General features: G+C 50.0%; 2 protein-coding genes across 3 annotated transcripts in view; both read left to right on the forward strand.

The window, feature by feature from the left end:
* Window positions 1-236: 236 nt before the first annotated feature.
* KCND1 (potassium voltage-gated channel subfamily D member 1) lies at window positions 237-9471 on the forward strand. The gene is made up of 6 exons (XM_036270822.1): window positions 237-2904; window positions 4665-4827; window positions 4930-5013; window positions 5101-5199; window positions 5460-5710; window positions 8072-9471. The coding sequence occupies exons 1-6, from the start codon at window positions 1781-1783 to the stop codon at window positions 8301-8303; spliced, it is 1953 nt and encodes a 650-aa protein (XP_036126715.1). The 5' UTR covers window positions 237-1780; the 3' UTR covers window positions 8304-9471.
* Window positions 9472-12327: 2856 nt separating this feature from the next.
* OTUD5 (OTU deubiquitinase 5) overlaps window positions 12328-24241 on the forward strand; it is a 28730-nt gene continuing 16816 nt past the window's right edge. The window contains exons 1-2 of one of the 2 annotated variants that reach the window (XM_036270454.1): window positions 12328-13654; window positions 23413-23506. In XM_036270454.1, coding sequence (XP_036126347.1) covers window positions 13061-13654; window positions 23413-23506 — 688 coding nt within the window. In that variant the 5' untranslated portion in view covers window positions 12328-13060. The remainder of the gene's footprint in view (window positions 13655-23412; window positions 23507-24241) is intronic. The other variant, XM_036270455.1, reaches the window with a different exon arrangement.

Here is a 24241-nt window from a genome sequence, read left to right on the forward strand (position 1 = left end):
GTAGGAGCTGGGCAGGAAGAGGGGGGAGTCCAGGAAGGAGGTGGGGAGAACTGGCAAGGCTCCCTACCACCCCCATTTTCCAGATGACGCGACTGAGGCCCAACCAGCTTTGTAGGAGGCGGAGTCTCCCCAGGGTCCTTCTCAGGCAGTCCTAGGGGAGGGGGCTCTGGGAGCCACGAGGCCCCTCCCTGCCTCTCCATCTCCCGGCAAGCTCAGAGGGGCGGGGAGAGAGAGCCAGAGGAGGAGGAGAACTCAGGCAGCTCTGCAGAGGGGGGCAGGAGCTCCAGTGTTTGGTACCCCCAGCCCCTCCGCTGTTGCCGCTGCTGCAGTGGGGACACAGGTGAGGTCGGCCCTGTGGGGAATGGGTGGGGGCCACTAGCAGCGCTGTCCTTGCCCTTCCCTGGTCCAGCCCCCACGCTTGAGCCCATCCTGAGATAGTTCCCCGGTCCTACTGGACCTTGTCCTTCCAGAGCCTCCTTCCAGGGACCCAGCCCCCTTCCCTGTCTGTGCTGCCTTCTCTCCCAGGCCTGCCTGTGGCTGCTGCTCTTCTTTCTGCTGCCGCTGCTGCTACTACTGCTACCCAGCGCACACCACCAGCCCCTCGGGGTGTGGTTTCCCCAGACCAGCCCCCGACAGTGGGACGCAGCCTTATCTTGGCCTCTCTCATCAACCTCCTGCAAGGCCCAGCATCCCCTCTTTCGGAGACACACCCAACTCCCTTTCAACATCCCACTCCGATCTCCTACCCATTTTGGGGAGAACTCCCTTTTCCTCTTAGTCTTTTACGATCCTCTGGGTGCTCTGGGTCTGTGCCCAACTTTCTTTCAAATGAGCCCCAGCCCCGCAGGATTCCCCAGCCCCTTTTTTGTCCCTGGAACTCTTGAGAGGGTGAACCAGGCTTTCTCAGTCCCCCTAGATACCCCTCTTCCCCCAGATACCTCTCAGCCTCTGAAAAATAACCTAGCCCCTTATCTACCTCATTAGATATCCTACTCTCTTCTCCAACCCCACTAGGGACCCCACCTCTCCTTCCTTCCCCAGAACTCTTGTAGAATGTAGACCCCCCCCCAGGCTATTCTTGGCAGCTCTAGGCACTCCCAAGACACCTCTCAGCCTCTTTACAACCTCCTGGCTCTGTAGACGTCGCTTAGGTGCACCAAGCCCTTTCCTAGATCCAAGAAGGGACTCCAACACCCTTTCCCTATAAGTCTTCAGGGTGTGGACCACCCTCCTCACCTTTCTCCCCTAGAACTCCCCTCCAGACTCTGATCTCAGCCTCTTTCAAACACCTCTGATCCCATTTCTACCCCTCTGGATGTCCCAATCCCTTCTCCAACCCAGCTCAATAGTTCTAGTTCTTTCTTCCTTTTATCAGAACTCCGTAGAGTGTGGACAGCTCCCCAGTGTTTCTTGTCCCCACTAGACGCCCTCAGATGTCTCAGGCACATGCTGACCCCTGCAGAATCGTCTCGGTCTCTAAACGCTCCCTCGGATCCTTCTCTGTCCCTCTAGACGCCCGTTCTCTGTTCCTTTCCATGTACCCATGCCCCTTCTCAGTCCCTTGAGACATCACTCAGGTCCTTTCCAGACCCTCTAAATGCCTCCCAAACTCCTGCCCCTGTCTCTAGTTCCTTCTCCAGGTTTCTCTTGGCCTCTCTAGACATCCCCAGTTTCCTTGTGCGAGTGGCCCAGGGCCCCTCCAAGCCCCCACCATCCTGGAGACAGCCACGTTCTCCTAAAGGCCACCCCCCAAGTCTCCGAGGGCCTGGGGCAGTGCAGGATGGCGGCAGGCGTGGCCACGTGGCTGCCTTTTGCACGGGCAGCTGCGGTGGGCTGGCTGCCCCTGGCTCAGCAGCCCCTGCCCCCCGCGCCAGGGGTGAAGGCGTCTCGAGGGGATGAGGTTCTGGTGGTGAATGTGAGCGGACGCCGCTTTGAGACCTGGAAGAACACATTGGACCGCTACCCAGACACCCTGCTGGGCAGCTCAGAGAAGGAATTCTTCTACAATGCTGACTTGGGCGAGTACTTCTTCGATCGCGACCCGGACATGTTCCGACACGTGCTGAACTTCTACCGCACCGGCCGCCTGCACTGCCCGCGGCATGAGTGCATCCAGGCCTTCGACGAAGAGCTGGCCTTTTATGGCCTGGTGCCTGAGCTCGTTGGCGACTGCTGCCTGGAAGAGTACCGGGACCGCAAGAAGGAGAACGCTGAGCGCCTAGCAGAGGATGAGGAAGCCGAGCAGGCTGTGGACGGGCCGGCCTTGCGGGCTGGCAGCTCCCTGCGCCAGAAGCTTTGGCGGGCCTTCGAGAACCCCCACACGAGCACCACGGCCCTCGTCTTCTACTACGTGACTGGCTTTTTCATCGCTGTGTCGGTCATCGCCAACGTGGTCGAGACCATCCCATGCCGAGGCCCCGCGCGGCGGCATTCAAGGGAGCAGCAGCCCTGTGGCGAACGCTTTCCGACGGCTTTTTTCTGCATGGACACGGCCTGTGTGCTCATATTCACGGGTGAATACCTCCTGCGGCTGTTTGCCGCCCCGAGCCGCTGCCGCTTCCTGCGGAGTGTAATGAGCCTCATAGACGTGGTAGCCATCCTGCCCTACTACATCGGGCTTTTCGTGCCCAAGAACGACGATGTCTCTGGCGCCTTTGTCACCCTTCGTGTGTTCCGGGTGTTCCGAATCTTCAAGTTCTCCCGACACTCACAGGGCTTGCGAATTCTGGGCTACACACTCAAGAGCTGTGCCTCTGAGCTGGGCTTTCTCCTCTTTTCCCTTACCATGGCCATCATCATCTTCGCCACTGTCATGTTTTATGCTGAGAAGAGCACAAACAAGACTAATTTTACTAGCATCCCCGCGGCCTTCTGGTATACCATTGTCACCATGACCACACTTGGGTGAGTGCAGACCCTGTGTTGGGAGCTGCCCTATCAGTCAATTGCACGCACCTTTTCTGTACAAGAAGGTTAGGTAAATGATCTCTCCCGGTTTGAGCTTTAGTTTGCTTATCTGTCAAAACTGAGGGAGTTGAACTAATCTTCAAATCCCACCCAGGTTTGACAATGCCTTGGTACTCCAGGTCAAGAGACCTGGGTTCAAAGATTGTCTTAGCTGTACTCTTTCTGTTGACCTTGTGTTCTCTGGCCTGTTTTCCCCGCTGTAAAATGAGAAATGCTGATTCCTTTTGAGGGACTTTAGTGACATTGTGGTTGTGAAAGTTCTCTGAAAGTTTCTGATGCAGGATACATAGGTATTGGCGTTTCCATCTTGACAACCCACAGCTCCCAACCCTCTAGAATCACCCGCTGTGTGGGGCATTACCTCTGTGGCTCCCCAGAACAAGATATTTTCAGCATAATTTGTTTTCTACTGCCAATCCTTGAAAGAAAATAGTTGGGATAAAAACATCAAATAGAACCAACCACTAAACTCATGTTCTTAAAGACACTGTCTAGGGCAGAGGCTGTGAGCCTTTTCTAATTTCCATCACCAGGATTAGGTATACAGTTGCTGCTTAGTATCTGTTAAATAGATGAATTGAGCTTGCTCAGTGCTTTAATAGAGGTATAGAAAATTTATTCGAAGTTTCTAAGGAGTAGAAGAAATTAATTCTGATTGGACATTTATGATTAGGTCGACGGACAAATACTGAGCCTTGAGAATGGATTGGAACTGGGTATTTTGATAGCTTTTATCCTATTCAGTCTTCACAATAACCCTGGGAGGGTGGGCAGCTGCCCATGCCTCCTAGTTGAGGATATAGTCTGAGATGACACATCACAGAGCCAGAAATAGCCAAGTTGGAGAGACTTTTAAATAAGTAAAATAAATAAATGAGTCAAAATAAAGAAATAAGGAAGAGCCATGGGGAGACGTACACAGCCTGAGCAAAGGTGTAGAGGCTTAAGACTGTAGAGGCTGCACTTTTGGGACTGCAGGCCGATGCTCTAACTGCTGAGACAAACCGGCCAGGGCGAGGCTGCACTTTTGTGAAGGGGATCTGATTGGTCCTGTGCTTAGATCAAAAGTATGCTGTGTAATCTTAAGCAAGTCAGTTATGGAACCTTCCTGACTTAAGTTTTCACCCCCTCTGTGAAACAAGGTGGTAAGATTGGCTCTGCTCCATCTCCATGGGAGGGGTGATGGCATGGAGAAAGGGAGGGGGGGAGTTTTAAGGCTCCCCCCTATTTTTTCATATGAGGGTAGTTTCAAAGTTTCCCCTGGGGGAATAGAAAGGGGTCCTACCTAGAGAAGGTAAGACAGATGCAAGCAAAACCATCGGACTATTGCTGCTGGAACTCAGAGCCCTTCAGCTGGCTTATTGTGGTGGAACTCTCTCCAGGAGACTATGTTTACTGCCCGTGACTTCCTCCTTCTCCCCCATGCTTGGTATTAATAGATTTCCAGCTGAGTCAGATGGCAAGTGCACAGCCCAGATGGGGGCAGCAGATGGTAGGGGCTGAGGGCCCATTCTCATTTGACCCCCACTGGTGGCCGGAAAGGTTATCCCTCACATTTTGCAAAGCAAGAAACAGGCTCAGAGAGTTCAAGTGCTTGGCTAGGGTTGCAGAATGAGTTGGATTGGATGGGATTCCGTGGGGAACTGAGGGGTGGGTGGGCACTTTTCTTGACCTTGCCTTACCTCCTCTGGCCCCAGATATGGAGACATGGTGCCCAGCACCATTGCTGGAAAGATTTTCGGATCCATATGTTCACTCAGTGGTGTCTTGGTCATTGCCCTGCCTGTGCCAGTCATTGTTTCTAACTTCAGCCGCATCTACCACCAGAACCAGCGTGCTGACAAGCGCCGAGCACAGCAGGTAGCTGCACCTTCCATCTAAATATCTCCTACTGCCCCCCACCCTAAGGCAGTTAGTCACCTTTTGTGTTTACCCACCTGACTCTTTCTCTCCTCTCTATAGAAGGTGCGCTTGGCAAGGATCCGGTTGGCAAAGAGTGGTACCACCAACGCCTTCCTGCAGTACAAGCAGAACGGGGGCCTTGAGGTGAGTAGCTCCCAGATTGGGGTTGGTCATGAGCAGTGATAGTAGGAGGAAGGTGCTGACCTCATTTCTCTGCTCCATCCACTCCAGGACAGTGACAGCAGGGAGGAACAAGCACTGTGTGTCAGGAACCGTTCTGCTTTTGAGCAACAACATCACCACTTGCTGCATTGTCTAGAGAAAACAACGGTGAGGCTTAACAAGAAGTGGCATGGCAGAATTAAGGGGGTCTCTCTGCCACCAAACCCTCTGTGGGACTGGAGGCTCACTACTAATTGTGGAAATCACGTAGGGCTTCCTGGAAGAGGCCCTATAGAGCTGAGCCTTGAAGGGTGGGCAAGGGAAGAGAAAACAACTTCCAGAAAGGAAGGAACAGCATAAGCAAAGGCCTGGCAGTGGGGGCAGCTCCTGTAAGGTGCCTTGTGACTATGCCTCCCTTCTTCCCACAGTGCCATGAGTTCACAGACGAGCTAACCTTCAATGAGGCCCTGGGCGCTGTCTCGTTGGGTGGCCGCACAAGCCGCAGCACCTCTGTGTCCTCCCAGCCAGTGGGGCCTGGCAGCCTGTTATCCTCTTGCTGCCCCCGCAGGGCCAAGCGCCGTGCCATCCGCCTTGCCAACTCCACTGCCTCGGTCAGCCGTGGCAGCATGCAGGAACTGAACACTCTGACAGGGCTGAGGAGGAGCCCTACCCCTCAGAGGTAAGTAACCCCCCACCAGCTGGCCATGCTTGGGAAAGCTCGGAGCTTGTACCAGAGGGTCTGAGATTTCATGACTCAAGGCCTAGCAAGTCAAACCCAAACTCTTCCATCCTGGGAGTTTGGGCTTATCTTGTCTGGAACTCCTCGTTCTTTTTTAATCTTTTTTTTTTTTTTTTTGGTACATGCCCCTAGCAGGAACCAAACCCAGGACTCTCTGGTCTGCAGGCCAATGTTCCAACCGCTGAGCCAAACTGGCCAGGGCTGGAACTCCTCGTTCTTTATTCATTCTTTCAGTAAACATTTATTGAGCGTCTATTATATGCCAGTCACAGTTTTAGGTACTTTGGAGTTTAGGAATTTATGAGTTTAGGAATTTAGTTCACTTTAGGCAGTGACTAGAACAGGCAGAAATCCCTGACCTTCTGGAACTTATATTCTATGGGATGTGACCATTAAACAAATACACAAATGATGTAGTATTAAGTGCCAAGGAGAAAATAAATTGGGGATGCAGATAGAGAGTGTAGAACAGGGTGTGATATAATTTTAACCAGGTGGTCAGGGAAGGCTTTACTGTGTTAACATCTGAGCCAAGACCTGAAGGGGGCCAGGGAGTGAGCCATGTAGATATCTAGAGGAATAGCTTTTCAGGCAGAGCAAACAGCCTGTGCAAAGATCCTGAGGCAGGAGTGGGTCTGAATGTGTCTAATAAGAGACACAGCCAGGCCCTGGCTGGTTTGGCTTTGCGGTTGGAGTGTCAGCCTGCGGAACAGAGAGTCCTGGGTTCAGTTCCCACTAGGGGCACATACCAAATAATAAATGAATAAATGAATGAATGAATGAATGAATAAATAAATAAATAAATAAATAAATAAAGACACAGCCAGGAAGCTACTGTGAGTAGAGTGGCGTGGGTGAGGGAGAGTGGTAGGAAATACAATAAAAAAGGCACAGGGACCAGATTATGTAGCTCTTTTACTATAGACTATTGTAAGGACATAGGCATTGTAAGGAGTGATTATAATAGATAACATTGTGTGTGTGTGTGGGTGTGTGTGTGTGTGTGTGTGAAGGGGGAGCTCATTATGTTCCAGACACTCTTCTCAGCACTTTGTATCATTTATTATCTCAGGCTCCACAAGAACCCTATGAGGTAGGATATACAACAGGTCCTTGAATAACATCATTTTGTTTAATGTCATTTTGTGTTTTTCTTTTTGTTCTTTTAAAATTACAGTTTACATTCAATATTGTTTTGTATTAGTTTCAGGTATATAGCATAGTGGTTAGACAATCATACTTTACAAAGTGTTCCCCCAATATTTCCAGTATCCACCTGGTACCATACATAGTTACTATAATATTATTGAGCACATTCACTATGCTGTACTTTACATCCCCATGACTATTTTGTAACTGCCAATATGTTTTTGTTTTTGTTTTTTTAATCCTCATTGGAGGACATTTTTGCATTTATCTTTAGATAGAGTGGGAAAGAGAGAGTGGGGAAGAGAGAGAGAAAGAAACATCGATGTGAGAGAGACACATCAAATGGTTGCCACCCACACGACCCCAACCAGTCAGGGACAAACTGCAACTGAAGTACATGGCCCTAGCAGGAACCGAATCCAGGAGTCTCCAGTCTGCAGGCCGATGCTCTAACTGCTGAGCCAAACCGGCCAGGGCATAACTGCCAATCTGTACTTCTCAATCCCTTCACCTTTTTCACCTAGTCCCTCAAACTCCCTCCCCTCTCGCAACCAACAGTCTGTTCTATGTATCTGTGAGTCTGTTTCTGTACTGTTTGTTCACTCTTATTGTTCTTTAGACTCCACATATAAGTGAAATCATATGGTATTTGTCTTTCTTTGTCTGACTTATTTCACTTAGCATAATACCCTCTAGGTCCATCCATGTTGTCACAGATGGTATACTTTCATTCCTTTTATGGTTGAGTAATATACCCAATGTCATTCTCTTATGACATTGATGAGATGCCTAGGAACTTAACCCTTGTTTTTATCAATTAGCCTATGGTAAAATTTGTTTCATTGCACATCATTACACTTAAAGTCACAGAACCTATCAACGATGTTAAATGAGGACTTATTGCATTATTATTCCCACACTTCAGATGAGAGAAAAAAGAGGTTTAGAGTGGTAAAAGTGGGACCAGGATTCAAACCCAGGACTGCCTGACTCCAGAGCCCTCACTCTGCACCACCATAATTGGGGGTACAGGGGAACCATTTAGCACAGTGCCAGGAATCCAGTAGCTGCTCAGTAAATGTCATGATTGCTATGGCAAGTATGAAGATGACTTCTTAAGAACCTTCCATCTTCCCCCCACCTTATCCACAGCCGCTCAAGCCTCAATGCCAAGCCCCATGACAGCCTTGACCTGAACTGTGACAGCCGGGACTTCGTGGCTGCCATCATCAGTATCCCTACCCCTCCTGCCAACACCCCAGATGAAAGCCAACCTTCCTACCCTGGTGGCAGTGGTGGCAGTGGGGCCAGCAGCACCCTCAGGAACTCCAGACTGGGTACCCCTTGCCTCCTCCCTGAGACTGTGAAGATCTCTTCCCTGTGAGGGGTGGGCCCACCGATCCAGAGGGCCCTTGTGATTCTTGGGGACTCCTTTCCAAAGCCATATTTTGGGGAGGCAGACAGGAGCAGGCCTGGGGACCCCTTCTGCCCCCCACTGAGAACTATGCAATGGAGTTGCATGGAATGGCCCACCTTGTGGGGATGTAGCCAGGGAATGGGTTATCTCCTCTCCCCCCGGTAGGAGCTGAATCACTGGGCTTCCTCAGGCCCCCAGCCTCCTTGCCCCAGTACACTGGGACCAGACCCTCTCCCCCAGCTGGCCTCCTGCATGCTCCTCCCTTTGGGCCCTCAGGCTCCCACCTGACATCTGAGCTCTAGCCTGAGAAGAAGAGGTGAGACTTCCTCCTCTCTGTCTGGGCTGTGGAGGTTTGGGGGTTCAGAGAAGAGAACCATCACCTCTGATCTGGCCTCTAAGAGAGGTCCCCACCCTCCACCAGGCCCAACAACGCCCAAATTCCAAAGCTTGGAATGCAACCACAGGCTTCATGGGCTGTGGCCTCAGCAGTGACATTCCACCCCCAGGCCTTGGCTCAGGGGTCAGGCTGCCTCTGCCAACACACACAGATAGCACAAACACTACTCCCCTTCTCTGGCTACTGGAAATGGGTCCTCGCAACCCCATCCTCTGCTGGGCCCCCAGCAAACTCTAGCAATAGCAGCTGCTGCCGTGACATTATGCAAAGCCTCTGCCCCGTTTGCTGCAGCAATTACATCTGCCCTAATCAGAGGGGCCACCTCTAATACTCCTCTCTCCTCTGGTTTGCTTCCTTCCTGGGTTGGGTTGGAGTCTGGACTGGCTGAGATAAGCACCTGGCAACCAGCAAGGGCTGGTCTGGGCTGGGTTTGGAGATTATGAGCTGATTCCATGTTCCTGGGCAGGAGTCCAGAAGCATCAGGGGCTGAGGCCTAGGTTGTTCTTGAACTCTGGGAGTTGTAGGAGGCAGGAGGAACTTCTTTATCTCCTCCTCCCCATAACACCTTTTCACATATTTCACTCTCTTCTCTCTCTTGGGTCACCTTCAGGAACTCTGCTCTCAGGCTGATTATCTGGCATCATCTCAGGTTCCCTGTCCCCAGCACTGTCCCTGTGGAGCTGGTGGCTGACAAAGATGTAGTTTCCATCAGTCAATAAAACCTGAGAGGAGAAATGAGGATGAGCACCTCCTGGCTCTGTGCATTTGGGGGCTGGGTAGGGCTGGGGAATTTAAAGTACTCTGATTTCAATTCTTTTTAACTAGTAGAAGGGCTGGTGTGGGTAAAGGTATGGGAGGTAGGTGGTTGGTGATGTGTTCTGGAAGATGGGAATCCAGGAGAAATGAAAAAGGGGAGTTTGAAGAGTTGACTCCAACCAGTGAGACAGGCTAGGAAGTTTTGAGACATGCTCCCTTAGACATCATTTGCTCCAGCTCCCTCACTCACAAATGGGGAAACTGAAATCCAGAGCAGCACATGCTTGCTTTGGGAGACACTTAAACCCAGGTTTACTGACAGCAAATGGCTCTGAATTGAACCCTGATGAAAAGAATCTCTCAGTATGGCAAATCCCCCTTCCTGTGCACGTCCCCTACATTTTCTCTTCTGTGCTACTGGGTAGACTAGCCTAGTATGCTGAGCTCTGTGGAGCACCAAGAAGACAGAACTTGGATTCAGGTTGGCCTGAGTTCCAATCCCTGGGAGAGAGAATTACTTACTTTTTGTTGCCTCAGGCTGCTAATCTGTGAAACAGATAATGATTCTTTTATTCACCAAATATTTATTAACTGGACATCATGTGCTTTCCCTAGGAGTACAGAGATAGGCAAAGTAGACATCATCTCTGTCCTACAGAGGTGAATGTGAAAGGCAACTAAGTAATTACAATATAGTCCAGGAGAATTAAGATAGATGGAGTACAGAAGCATGTAGATGGCAGGAGAATCTAACCTGGCCAACACAAGAAGAATGAGGCGCAATTAGGCAGGCAAAAGACAAGAGGCTACAAGTGTTTTAGGCAGAGGGAACAGCATTTGCAAAGACCTGGAGGTTAGAGAGCGAGTTTGGGGCCTTTGGGGAACTTAAATTAGTTGAGTAGAGCTGGGAAGGAGAGTGTGAGGCTATGATGAAGGTGAGAATATAGAGGTAAGCCAGATCACAAAACGCCTCTGAAGCTAGGATACAGATTTTGGACTTCATCCTAAGGAATCATGGGACCTCTAAAGGCTTATAAACAGGAAAGTCATCATGAGGTTTGTGTTTCAGAATGATAATTCTAGTTGTGGAGAGTGGATTCTAGAGAAACAATCTTGGAGGGAGGAAGAGCAGTGAGGAGGAGAGGAGGCTTTTGCAGTGGTCTAATTGGTAGGTGATGGTGCTCTGGCCAAGTAGTGGCAGTAAGAATTGGAGAGTCAAAAGATTTGAGAGGTAGAATTGGTGGGGTTTAGGATTGACAGGCATCTGGGAGTTGAGGAAGAGGTAAGGCTGACTCCTAGGTTTCTGGTTTACACAAAGGCTGGAGGGTGTCATACACTGTCAAGGGGAACATCAAAGCCATTAGCACACAGTGCCAGGCACATAGTAAGTACTTGGTAATGATTAGCTACAATTATTATCATAAGTTCAGTTTTATTTGTTTATTTATTTATTTATTGTTAATTCTCACCCAAGGATATTTTTCCATTGATTTATAGATAGAGTGGAAGAAAGGGAGGGAGAGAGAAAGAAACATTGATGTGAGAGAGACACATTGATTGATTGCCTCCTGCACGACCCTGACTGGGAATCAAACCCATGACCCTTCGGTCCAAGGGCTAATGCTCTAAATTCTGAGCCATACCGGCCAGGGCATAAGTTCAGTTTTAGATGTGTGGTGCCGGACCAATAACCAGTATGGAGTGGGATATATGGGTCAAGTGACATGGTCATGAAAAGATTCAATGTGATAACATGCATAGGCATTGGTCTCCGTTCCCTGAACACAATAGGCCCAGTAAATGTGAGTCCTCTCCCATTAAGTCTCATGAAAAGAAAACACAATAGTGTATTTATTACTGACACCCTTCAGGGAAGACTTCAACTAGGGTTGGCATCTGAAGGGAAAAGGTTAGGTGGCATTCAGAAGAGCTTTTTGATGGTCTCTCTTTCAGTCAACCTGTTGTATGGCTTGGCTCCTAAGACATAGCAGGCCCTCACCTTTCACAACAGCTTCTTGGTTTATGAGCTCATCGGAATCCCATAATTACTTCCTGAGGTAGTCTGGGCAGGCATTATCATCCCCATTTTACACATGGGTAACCTCAAATTTGAGGCACAATGACTTGCTCAGGGTCCTACAGTTGGTAATGGGCCATCTGTGCCTGGGACTGAGGTCTTCCTGACTCCAAAGTCTGGGATCCTTTCCGGTGCACCGTCATGCTAATTTATTGAGCACTTACTATGTGCCACAAACACTACCAGGCCCTTTACAAGCATGAATCTCTGACTTTGAAATTGGAATTATCATCATTGCCATTTTACAGAGAAGTAGAAATTGAGGATTGGGTGGATGTTAAATAACTTGCCAGAGATCACGCAGACAAGAGGAGCAGAGCTAGGATTAGCTTTTAATTTTCCCAGCTGCTCAGTAGCAGAGATTCTTACCAACCCCATTGTGAGACGCTAGATGGTGACAAGGATGGATGAATCAAGTTTTGCTTGATACAGGTAAATTCAGTTTCACGGGGGAAAAAAATAGGCAGCTGTGCCGCGCCTGCGCACTAGCCACAGGGGCGGGGAGGTCAACGCGGGGGCGAAAGTGCGGCGGTGCCAAAGAGGGCGTGTCTGCTTCCCAAACACCCACTGTCCCCACGATGAATGTCTGTCCCAAGGTTGGCCCGTCCGCTGTGAGTGACTGCATCTCTTAACCATTCACTGCAGCTCTCAGCCTGTTGCCAAGGTGAAACGGTACCCGCCTCTCCACGGGTGTGGATTTACAGGTGGGTGGGACCGGAACTGACGCTTCTGGGGATTGCTATGCTCTGAGAGTGTTGATTATTTTCCTGTCAGTCCAACTGACAGCGGCCAAGTTGGAAACCTGGAAGAGAGGCGCTTTTAAAACTGTTGTGGGCCGGGCAGGCCAAGCTGTCCTGTCGCAGTACCTCCGCCTGCGAGTCAAAGCCTCAAGGAGAGAAGTCAAGAGCAGGACGGCGCCACGAGAAGAAAGGCCAAGAACCAGGGTTCCGACTTTGACTGAAAGCTGAGGAGGGCAAGGGAGGGCGACCGCTCGCCTCTGATTGGCCCTTGCCCGTCAGTGAGGACCCACGCAGCCGCTTCGATTGGTTAGTGCCCGCAATTGTTGTGGCGGCAGTGAAGATTTTGCCCACGTACTTCCGAGCAAGAGGCGGGGCTGTGCTCTGGCGCGCGTGCGCGCGGCCCCGGGACCCCACCCGGTAGTTCAAGAACCTGCGAGGGGGCGGGGCGAAGAGCTGCTTGTTTTGGTTCTGTTTCCTTTGAACCGGAAGGCCGGAAAGAGCGTAACAATCAACTTGTCGAACTCGGAGAGTAGGCGACAACGCTTGCCGCGCTGCCTTCACCTTTGACTTCGCATCCGGGTTCTTCTGTCGCGTGACCTGCGCGCCGCCTACGGCTCTCAAACCGGTGCCTCAATCTCTTTATCCGGGTCCCGCCGATCCCGTCGTGCTTCGCGCACCACTGTAGCCCCTCATCCGGGTTCTCTCCCGGCGTGCCGCGCGCCGGGTTTGCTGGGGGGTACTCGGCTGTGCCGCCATGACTATTCTCCCCAAAAAGAAGCCGCCGCCTCCCGACGCCGACCCCGCCAACGAGCCGCCGCCGTCTGGGCCACTGCCCCCGGCGCCGCGCCGCGGCGGGGGTGTGGGCGTAGGCGGTGGCGGCACGGGCGTGAGCAGCGGCGACCGCGACCGTGAGTCAGGCGTCGTGGGGGCCCGTCAGCGGGCCTCACCGCCGCCTCAGGGCCCGCTGCCAGGGCCACCGGGTGCACTTCATCGCTGGGCGCTGGCTGTGCCGCCTGGCGCCGTGCCCGGTCCCCGGCCTCAGCAGGGCTCTCCTCCTCCTTGTGGGGGCCCGGGCGGTCCTGGCGGCGGTCCGGGCGACGCGCTTGGTGCAGCAGCAGCAGGTGTAGGCGCGGCTGGCGTGGTGGTGGGCGTGGGCGGCACGGTGGGCGTGGGCGGCTGTTGCTCCGGGCCTGGCCACAGCAAGCGGCGGCGTCAAGCCCCCGGGGTTGGTTCGGTTGGCGGGGGCAGTCCGGAGCGTGAGGACGTCGGTGCAGGTTACAACAGTGAGGATGAGTATGAAGCGGCTGCAGCGCGCATCGAAGCCATGGACCCTGCCACTGTCGAGCAGGTATGGGCTGGAGATGACAAGTGAGCGGGTATGGTGGATGGGATCCCCAGACTGGGTAGGGACCCAGGGGACTTAAACGTCTTCTTTCGGAGCCTGACAATGTTTTCTCTGGTAGTAGGGACGTGAGACACCATCTTTCCCAGCCCCCTTTCCCCAAGGGCTTGAGATTAGAGGCCCCAGATAAGACGGAGGACTTAAAGATAGGGTTTGGGGTCTTTTCTGGGCCCTGGGACCTCATCTTGTAGGTCCAATAGGTGGGAACTCCCCTGGAGAAACAGGCAGGATGAAATGCCTCCTGAGAGGGGAGTCTCGTGACTCTCCAAGGGACCTTGGTCTGTGTTTGGTGGTTTGATATTTGTTTTCCTCTGAGATAAGAGCCTAAGATCCTCTCCAGTGGACACAAGTAAGATGGAGACCTCAGAGATGTTTGAGTGTCCCCAAGATAACTTAAATTCTTCCACGGGTCTGAGAAACTCTGTATAGGACAACCCCTCCCCTTCCTTCTCAGGAGGACACAGCACAGGACCCTCAGTAGTGGGGTCTGACATTTCCCCAGGGGTTCTAAACTTGTGTTCAAGGGCCTGAGACTCTCTTTTATAAAATAAAAGGGCCTGAAACACACATATTCATCCCCTTTAGAGAAAGGGATCTTCTGAGCTTTCCTCCAGGGATGTGGCTTCACTTGGGGAGATAAGATTCCCTTCCCCTTGGAGCAAGAGCCAAAACCAATACCCAGGGACCAGAAACTATTGGGGTGTATGAGACTCATTCTCTTAAGTGACAAAGGTCTGTGTTCCTCTCAGTAGTCTGAGACCTCCTGGGGGACAGGAGTCTGGATTTCTCTCCAGGAGCTTAAACTTCTTTTAAGTGATAGACCTTTGGCCCCTCACCCCTACCAGGCCTGAACCTTTCATCAAGAATATGAGACTCACTGTTTTGGATGCTAGAGCCTAAGATTCCCCCTGCTTAAGGACTCAGGCGTTTAGAGACTGGATCTGAAGCCTCTTCAGGAGACTGATATCTCCCCACAGAGGTCCCAGGCAAGGTGAAATCTTTAGGGGACCTTTCTCTTCAGGGCCTAGTGTCTGAGTGTTCTCCTTGGGGGCCTGAGACACCCCCCCCCACCGGCCCCCACACACGCACAGGAATGTGAGGTCCTTTTACCTAATTATGAAAGACTGAAACACATCTTGATAGCTCCCTCTCCCCCTTTAACAGGGATCTAAGCACCCCCCTCCCCTCTGCCAAGTGCCTGAGCTTGTCAAGGATGTAAGATTTCTGCCTTGGGAACTTGATCTTGAGATCTAGGCAGAATGGAGTCCCAGAAATGGAGTCTGAGGCCTCCCATGGACCTAAGTCTGCCTTCAGGGACCAGAGACCCACTGTGCCAAGGACACTTGAGCTTTCCCTCAAGGACAAGAGGCCCTTATGTACCCCTGTGACTGTTGTATCTCTGTAGATGAGGTCTGAGCTTCCCCCTCAAGGAACTTAAGGTACTGCTATGGAATAGAACTCCCCACCACCAAAACTGATTCCCAAAACCCTTCCCTTGGGAGCATAGATTCAGAGTTCTTGGGAAATAGGGTCCTGAGTCTTCCACTCCTCCCCAAGAGTTTGAATTTGCCGTCATGTACATGTGACATCTCCTTCACCTTAGGACCTGAGACCTGGCCTGCTCTGAGAGTCACCTCATTTCAGACAGCATACATATACCTGAGTCATGGTGGCCTTTTAGGGATGTAAGATTTCTTGTCTTGGGGACTTGAGTCTAAGACCACCCTCTTCTTGTGAGCTAAGTCCTGAGAACTGCCCACTCCCCTTGGAGACATAGGTAAGGTGAGATTCTGAGGAAAAGAATTGGAGCCTTTTCCCAGGGGGTCTAAGCTTCTTAGGGACAAGAGGTCCTTCACCTCAGAGAGAGACTTGAGCCCTATCCCCCTTGTGGATATGAAGCACCCCCCCCCCCCCCAACCAGGTAATCCTTGATCATCAGGGAAAAGGACATGAGGTCCTCCCCAATGTGGCCTAAGGCCTCCCCCATTGGACAGAAGTATCTGGGTGCTCTTCACAGTCATAAGAAACCCTTATCCTCAGACCAAGAAGGTCCCCTTACTTTCTATGAGAAGGTTGTCAGTTACTGGGGACAGGGGACTGGAGTCTCCCCTTAATAACTAGCAGATATTCTGAGAGTCACCCTGACCCAGCTCTGCTTGCTTCTCATTTACAGGATTGGGGAAATATTCTGAGCTTCCTGAATTGCTTTCAACAAGCTTTTTTCTTTCCAGAGACAGGAAAAGGGTTTGGGACATTCCCACTCCAGGGAAATTCTCCACCCATATCCCTGTCTCCTTTGGCTCAAATAAATCTTTCTGTACTTCACAGGGGCCTGGGCCTTATCTTGAGCCCCCCTCCTTGTTGCCTTTCCACCCATTACTACTCCAGGCAAGGTAAATCATCTGGACCCACAGAGTCAGGACTAGGAATTGCTTCTTCTCTCCCTGCTTGGGGCAAAGTCTGCCTTTCTTCCTTCGCAGAAATAGAGAGAGATACATTCTTTGTCCCAGGGATAGAGAGAAAGAAAGTCATGTGCTGCCATGGTGACTAGAATGATACCTCCTTATATCCCCTTTGCATCTCCTAGGCTGAGAGTTCCTCCTTTATACTTGTTTCCACAAGAACATGAAAGTAAAACTCTGTGGTTGCATGATATCTTCCCAAATACAGAGGAGAAGCTTTCTGTCCTCCCACTTCTTGGGATAAAAGGAGGAAGATGCTTCTCCCTGCTGCACCTGGTCCAACTTGGGACCTTTCATTGACGATAAGAGAGAGATTCTTCCTGCTGCCACAGTCTGGTCCTGAACTGTCACTGGGACATTTGTAGCCTAGCAGCCAATTAAATTCCTTAGGAAAGAGGGGAGTTTTTGAGAGAGGGCCCACATGGTGAGTCTGACTGCTCAGACTTCCTGTTTGTCCCGATGCTGTGACTTTACCTCTATTGCCTTTAGGAACCCTTTTGGCAACTTAGGGTCAGGGATTTCCTTTCCCAATCAGGGCTACCTTACTGAGAGTCTACTATATGAAAATAATGGCTTCAAAGCGTCCTCAGCTTGAGGACCCCACAACATTTTTAGAACGGGGCATGCATGCTGAGGTGGTGGGAGAAGCTGAACCTGGCACTATAGCCAGGGTGCCTGGGTTCCTATTCAGGCTCTGCTGGGGTTTTGCTGGATGAACAATAATAGTTATGCTTCTGTTCTCTGGGCCTCTCCTCATTGGTCAGGTAAGGATCAGATGGGGGGGTCATTTAGGTTTGGGATTTTATTATTATTATTATTATTATTATTTTTTATTCCTTACCCAAGGATATTTTTCCATTTATCATTAGATAGAGTGGAAGAGAGGGAGACAGAGAAAGAGAGAAAAATCGATGTGGTTCCCACATTGACCGGTTGCCTCCCACACGACCCGGGACAAACCTCAACCGAGGTACCTGCCCTTGACTGGAATCAAACCTGTGACTCATTGGTCCGTGGGCCAATGCTCTAACCACTGAGCAAAACCAGCCAGGGCTAGGTTTGGGATTTTAGAGAGCTCACACCAAAGCTCTCTGGACCTGGAGGCGACAGAGAATGGTGGGTGTCTTTTGAGAGAGAACTGGGTTTCTCCTCTTCTCTCCCTTGCCCCCTCATTTCCTCCCAGCCATCCAAGGTTGGTGGGCAGGACAAGCAACCTGGTTGGTGTGAGGCTCAGGGTTTATTGTTTTTTTTTGGTCAACTGTGCTGTGGTGAATAAGCTTGGGGGTTGCCTGTCAGGGGGCCTATTGGATGGTGTGGAAGTAAGGTTGTATATGTTAAGAGTTTGGGCTTTTGAACTGGGCAGGCCTTAGTTCAAACCCCAGGGCCTCCTGCTTAGCTACTTCATAGCTTTGGGCAAACCCTCAGCTGCCTTTTCTTTTTGCAGAAGTCCACCCATGCACAGTGATTGAGTGTGTGAGTATCTAAATGACCCACCTCAGACCTTGGCTGATTCTTCTCTTGCAGTTTCCCCAGGATCATCTGGGTTCTTCCTAGGAGTCTTTGTAACCTATTGATTCCTCCTGTGGGGAGGCAGAGTGGTATAGCAGGAAGTGGTCCCTGCTTGGGCAGCCTGGATTTGAGTCCTGTTTCTTTGGGCAGTTCCCTTTTCTGGGTCTCAGTTTCTCTGTCCATAAAATGGGTAGTGGTGAGGAGGGAGGTTGGATTCTGTTCTGAAGCTAGTTGTAACCTCTTTAATTCCTTGTTCCCCACCCCCCACCCATTTAGAAAGTTTTGAGTGGGGCCCCTTAGCTTTTGGTGGTGGTATGCTATGAAGTTTCAGGCAGCATTCCACTTCCTTCTCCCTGGCCTATAGGTTCTTGAGTTGTTTTTAGTTTTTATAGCTTTACTGAGACATAATTCACACACTATACAATTCACCAGTTTAAAGTGTAAAATTCAGTGGCTTTTACTGTACTCACAGGGTTGTGCATCCATCACCACAATCAAGTTGAGAAAAGTTTCATCACCTCAAAAAGAAACCCTTCATCGTCATCATCATCTCCCAGTCCCCTCACCCTCTCCCAGCCCTGGCAACCACTAATCTACTTTTTGTCTTCTGGATGGTTTGTAGAAATGGAATCATACAATATGCAGTCCTTTGTGATTGCTTCTTTTTTTTTTTTTTTTTGGTATGTGCCCCTAGTGGGAACTGAACCCAGGACTCTCTGGTCCATAGGCCTATGCTCCAACCACTGAGCCAAACTGGCCAGGGCATGACTGCTTCTTTCACTCAGCATAGGCCCATTCATATTGTAGCATGGATCAGTACTTCATTTCTTTTCGTTACATCATAATAGAATCTTAGATTCTTCATTTTTTATCCCCTTCCCTGCAGAAGCCTGGCATTATGTTGTAGGGTCTTGCTCTTTTCCCATCCTTCTGCCCTGGAGAGCTTGTGTTGGTCGTGAGAGAGCAGTGCATCTGTGTTTTTCATTGGATGGGTTGCCTCTGTTTTGTGTGTGGAGCTAAGCCAGGCTTGTGAAGACAGAGCTGTGAAGCCCAGAATACTGAACACCTCTTAGCCATGGGCTCTGGGAAAACATCTGTCCATGAGCTGCCATTGCTGCTACCGTCTTCTGCTCCCTCTCCCCTTCAGTGGCAGCTCATTTATTTTTATTTTTTGTGGTACGTGCCCCTAGCGGGAACCGAACCTGGGACTCTCTGGTCCGCAGGCGGACGCTCAACCGCTGAGCCAAACTAGCCAGGGCGGCAGCTCATTTATTGATGGTTAGGATCAGCAGCTTTCTAGGCTATGAGGGAGTCCAGGCTCCTGCTGCTTTGATTCTAACCCTCCCCCCTGCGGGGCGGGTGCTGGAAATGTGGATCTTGCAAGCTGATAGCCATATGGCATTGCCTCACAGCTCACACCAGGAGTGATACCAGGGGATTGTATATTTTTCCTGTGGTTGCTGTGACAAATTATGACAAACTGGGTGGTTTAAAACAACAGACATACTCTCACAGTTCTGGAGGCCAGCAGTCCAAAATCAGTTTCACTGGTCCAAAATCAAGGTGTTGGCAGGGCCTCACTCCTTCCAGAGTCTTTAGAGGAGAACCCAGTCCTTTTCCAGTTTCTGGGGGCTGCTGACATTGCTTGGTTTGTGAGAGTATCACTCTGACCTCTACCTGTCTGCACATCATCTTCTCTGTGTATGTGGTCTTATCTGTTTTTGTTTTTTTTTTAATCCTCGGGGGCATATTTTTGCATTTATCTTCAGAGAGAGCAGGAGGGAGAGGTGGGGAAGAGAGAGACACATCGACGTGAGAGAGACACATCGAGTGGTTGCCACCCACAGGACCCCAACTGGAGCGGGGACAAACTGCAACCGAGGTATGCACCCTTAGCGGGAACTGAACCCAGGACTCCCTGGTCCGCGGGCCGACGCTCTAACTGCTGAACCAAACCGTGCAGGTTGGGGGTCTGTTATGTTTGGATGGCCATTATTCAGCCTACTACAGGGGTGTTCTTGTTTCCCTTCCAGGGAGAGGAAGTGAACTCATTAAGTGCTCTCCTCCTGGGCAGAGTCCTGTAATATTTGAGTCTGCCCAGTATCCCTATTATTGGGAGGCTTGTTATCCCATTTCACAGTTTGGAAAACTGTGGCTCAGAGTAGTTCATCACATGGCTCATGATTAGAGGTGGATTGGAACCTAATTCACTTGGGTCCCATGGTGTGTTTCAACTTTTCTTGGGCCTTTGGACCAGGAGGTTGCAGAGTTTTGCACCTGGGATCCCCTGGTGTCAGAAGGCTTTGCCCAGTCTCTTTGTGGAGACTCAGAGATGTGGATGGATTTGTGCACAGGCTCAGTAGTGGGCTTGCATGATTGAGGGTCTGCACTTGACTTCCTCAGGCCAGGGCATTGATGTAGCTTAAACTTCTCTATGGCTGGGTCAGCACCCCCCTCACCAGCCTTTCCTTCCTGGGCCATTTTCCTAAACAACTTCCAAGTGGGCACCTTTCTTGGAGGCTCCTGTCCAGCTAGGGTAAGGAAGAGACTGTGCTAGGAGCTTCTGGAACTGTATAAACTTTCTGGAAAATAGGACCAAAATCTCCCTGTTTTCTCTCCTCATGGAGAGAGAGAAGGAGTTTCAGGAAGAGCACAGGATCTTAAGGCTACTCTGGTGCCAAAGCCAGTGGGTAGCTAGTGGCTTGGCCTCCAGATCTAGGCGCAGATGCTACTTTGGCTGCTGCAGGACTAAAGCCCTGCTTGTGCAAAGGGTATGCTCAGGTCTCCCTCGTTTTTAGGGACAAACCAGGCTTCCCCCAGGATGGCCTGTCAAGTAGGTCTCCTTATTATGGCTCATGGGGCCTGCCCTGTTGCCTCTACACTAGGACTTTCTGGTCCCCAAACCCCAGCTCTTTTCTGCCTCTATAAAATGAGGATAATGCTTCCTGCCATCTGGGCTGTGCTACAATTAAGAAGTCACCTTTTACATCTGGCATCTGGTGTGAGGCAGGCATTGGCTAATATGAGTTCATCTTTTTTCCTGGCCCTGCCCTACTTACCATCATAGTCCTACCCAGGACTAAGCTCTGCTGAACTCATTGCTGGCCTCTGGCATCCCTGATGCTTTGTGGCAGAAGTGATTTCTTATCCAATTTACAAGCTTTTCTGGAGGTCTTGATGTTTCAATCCTTTGCTCAGGTGGTACATCCTCTCAGTTGCTAGCTTTATGGCTGGCCAGGTCCCTTCCTCTGTGTTGTCCAGCACTCCTGTGTTTACCTCTTTCCCAGCCCTGCTAATACTTGTGTGTAGTTACTGCCTGTTTCCCCATCCCTCTAGCAGTTTGGGAGTTTATGGAGGGTAGAGAGCAAGTCTGATTCATTTCTCTGGCCTCATGGGCAGCCCAAGGTTGACTTAGTACCTGCCTGGTAACCCTTTGTTGGATAAATAACTAGGAAGCCTTCTCATCCCCTTTGATCTCCTTACCCCCACACACACTTGAGGGCAGGAGGTTGCTGTGTGCCTTTCTTTTTTAGAATGTCTCCTGTACAGTCTGAGACTGTAGCCATAGGTGCAGCTTCTCTGCTGGAGACCCCTGGCTAGGGCAGATGCTGTGGTGCTAGAAGATGGCTGACCCCATGGGGCAGAGAAGGATGGATTTGGGGGAACTGGCTGGAGTGTGCTAGTCCATAGCCTCTGGGGCAGGAAGAGTACCTGGACTGCTGGAATGTTGTGCACAAACAAGAGTCTTTGTGCTGCCCATGGAAGCCCATTAAGGGCTTCCCAGTGCCTTTGTCATCTCTGGAAAGCCAGTCAGCCATACCTTCCTGGGATGTGAGCCCTGATGTTGGGGCTGCTGGGTATTCCCTTGTAAACCCCTCTTCATCCCCTCCTGTCCAGCCACTCACCTGGGACTTTCTGAGGCCCTCTTAGTTGTACATTATCTCTGTCTGTGCTGGTCTCGCCCCTTCTCTGACTGGTGACCACCACACCAATATGTGGAACATTATTTACAAAGCCTTTTCTGGTCTTGAAGCTCCTTTGATCTTTTTGACAGTTCAGTTCTTTCAGGTATATTACATAACTCCCATTTGATAGGAAACAGGCTTGGAGTGTTCATATAGCTTACCCAAAATCATGCAAGTGAGTGACAGAGCTGGGGTTGGAACCCAGAACTTTTGGCCTCCAAACCTTGTGCTTCCTATTTTGCCAGGAATTTCTCTTTCTTGAGCTGGGGAAAAATAGCCTACAGAGAGGTGATCCCCTCAGGTTGGCAGTTGCCTGGTTCCTATAAATTCCTAAGTGTCCCCAAGGAGCAGGCTGAGATTTTTGGTCCCTAGTTGTGATGCTGGATCAGGTTGGCTTCTTCTGATGGCCAGCAGAGGGCGTGAGAGGCCTGGGAAAGGTGCTGCTTTTGGTTTGTTTGGTTTTGAAATGGAAAATATGTTTGAAGTGACACGTGGACATTCTAGTTTTTTAATAGACTTTATTTTTTAGAGCAGTTATAGGTTCACAGCAAAATTGAGCAGAAAGTACAGGGAGTTCCCATGTACTCCCTACCCCCACACATACATAGCCTCCCCCATTATCAGCATCCCCTACTAAAGTGATACATTTATTACAATCGATGAACCTACATTGACACATCACAATCACCCAAAGTTCATAGTTTACATTGGGTTTCACTCTTGGTGTACATTCTAGAAGTTTGGACAAATATATCCACCATCATAGTATCATACAGAGTAGTTTCACTACCCTAAAAACCCTATTCTGTCTAATCTCTGCATTATTTTTAAAAACACATTTGTGCAGGTTCACTTTCTGAACTTTTGGGGCCAGATGTGCTTTGGAATTTAGAAAATTTTCAGAATTTAGAAAATTCACCTGGTGTGTATGTTGTGTATCTATCTGTAACACCTCCATTGGGGTCTGCAATAGCACCTCATAATCAAAACCAGAATGTTTCTGCATGGAAATGTTTGAATATTCATCTCCAAGTGGGATAAGTGGGTTCTCATCATCTCAGGTCTAGTAATGACGCCAAATAAGTTACATGAAGTCTTTTGGCTTTCAAAGCATTCTGAGTTATGGAATTTTGGACAAGGAATTGCATACCTCTTATAAAGAAGGAAGTGAAGTAAAATCACCGGCAATACCAACACTTAGGGATAATATTTTGTTACATAGCCTTCCCAATTTTGTGTGCATGTGTGTTTGTATACATAATGCATATACATATATGTTAAATGTGTTCCCTCACAAGTAAAAGCCTATTTTCCATACATTTTGCCTTATACAAGATCTTGGAATTCCCTAGCTATGTGTGGGGCTGAAGATCTTACTAATCACTCCATTCTCAACATCTCTCCTACCCTAAGTGGCTAGAGGGTCCCCAGGTGAAACTTCTTGAGGTAGAGCCAGGTTCTCCCCGCTCCCCATTCTTACCAGCCCTGGGCCTCTGGCTGCCTGTGGGAAGGTCCCAGCATGGTTAGCAGGAGAAAGAATGCAGCTGGGGCTCCCCTGGCAGCAAATTTTTTGCTTACACAGTGACTGGTTCCTTAAAAGAAAGGGTCTCCTGCTTCACATGCATTGAATGGTAAAATAGGGCTGAGCACATGACCCTGCCCAGTGTCCTCTCAGCCAGTCAGCTGGGCCCCTCAGGAGCTCAAGGGCAGAGCTCTGGGGAGGGGGTACAGGCCTTTCCTGTTGCTGACCCCCACCTCTTCCCTGCAGCAGGAGCACTGGTTTGAAAAGGCCCTGCGAGACAAGAAGGGCTTCATCATCAAGCAGATGAAGGAGGACGGCGCCTGTCTCTTCCGGGCTGTAGGTGAGTCTCTGCCTCAGCCTTCAAGGGCCCAGGGCTGCCCCTGAGTGTCCAAGTTGTCAGAAGTAACCCCTGAGACAGGGTTGGGGACAGAGTTAACTGATCTTTTAGGGACTCCAGGCCCCAGCCTCAAGTTAGTATCTGGCCTCTAGCCCTTCATCATGACGTAGTATGGTGGTGTGAGAGTAATAGCAATAATAGTGATAAGGAAAACAACACTAGTTATGGACAGATTGCTCTGTCAGGCACTATAGGAAACCCTTTAATTCTTCCCCAACCTGGGTAAGTGTTGGGATTGTTGCTTCTATTTGTCAGATGGAAAAGCAGCTCAGAGATGGAGAATGGCTTGCCTAGGGTCAGATAGTACATGGTGGAGCCAGGAGTTGGAGTCTGGGTTAGATTAGTCTGAGTGCTCTTAACCACAGCATACTACTTTCACCTTGGGATCATAGACCTTGTTTTTAATTTACACAAAAGTAGAGACCATAGTGAACCCTCATTTACCTATCATTCATCTTCCAGATAGTCATCAACACATGGCCAGCCCTGTTTCATCACTACCCTGCACACTCTTTCTCACTCTCTTGAAACAAGTATTTTTTTAACTCTTTAAAAAAATTTTTTATTGATTGATTTAAGAGAGACACATTGATTTGTTGTTCCACTTACTTATGCATTCATTGGTTGCTTCTTGTGTGTGCCGTGACCAGGGATCAAACCCACAACCTTGACATATCC

Source organism: Molossus molossus, unplaced genomic scaffold (genome assembly GCF_014108415.1).
Source record: "Molossus molossus isolate mMolMol1 unplaced genomic scaffold, mMolMol1.p scaffold_m16_p_2, whole genome shotgun sequence".
Classification (NCBI taxonomy): Eukaryota; Metazoa; Chordata; class Mammalia; order Chiroptera; family Molossidae; genus Molossus; species Molossus molossus.

Excerpts from the sequence above, each read along its gene's own strand:
- KCND1 (XM_036270822.1), top strand. The coding sequence starts at position 1,781 with ATGGCGGCAGGCGTGGCCACGTGGCTGCCTTTTGCACGGGCAGCTGCG. Across the intron at positions 4,828-4,929 it reads ACAAGCGCCGAGCACAGCAG|AAGGTGCGCTTGGCAAGGAT; the intron begins GTAGCTGCACCT and ends TCCTCTCTATAG. Across the intron at positions 5,200-5,459 it reads ATTGTCTAGAGAAAACAACG|TGCCATGAGTTCACAGACGA; the intron begins GTGAGGCTTAAC and ends TTCTTCCCACAG.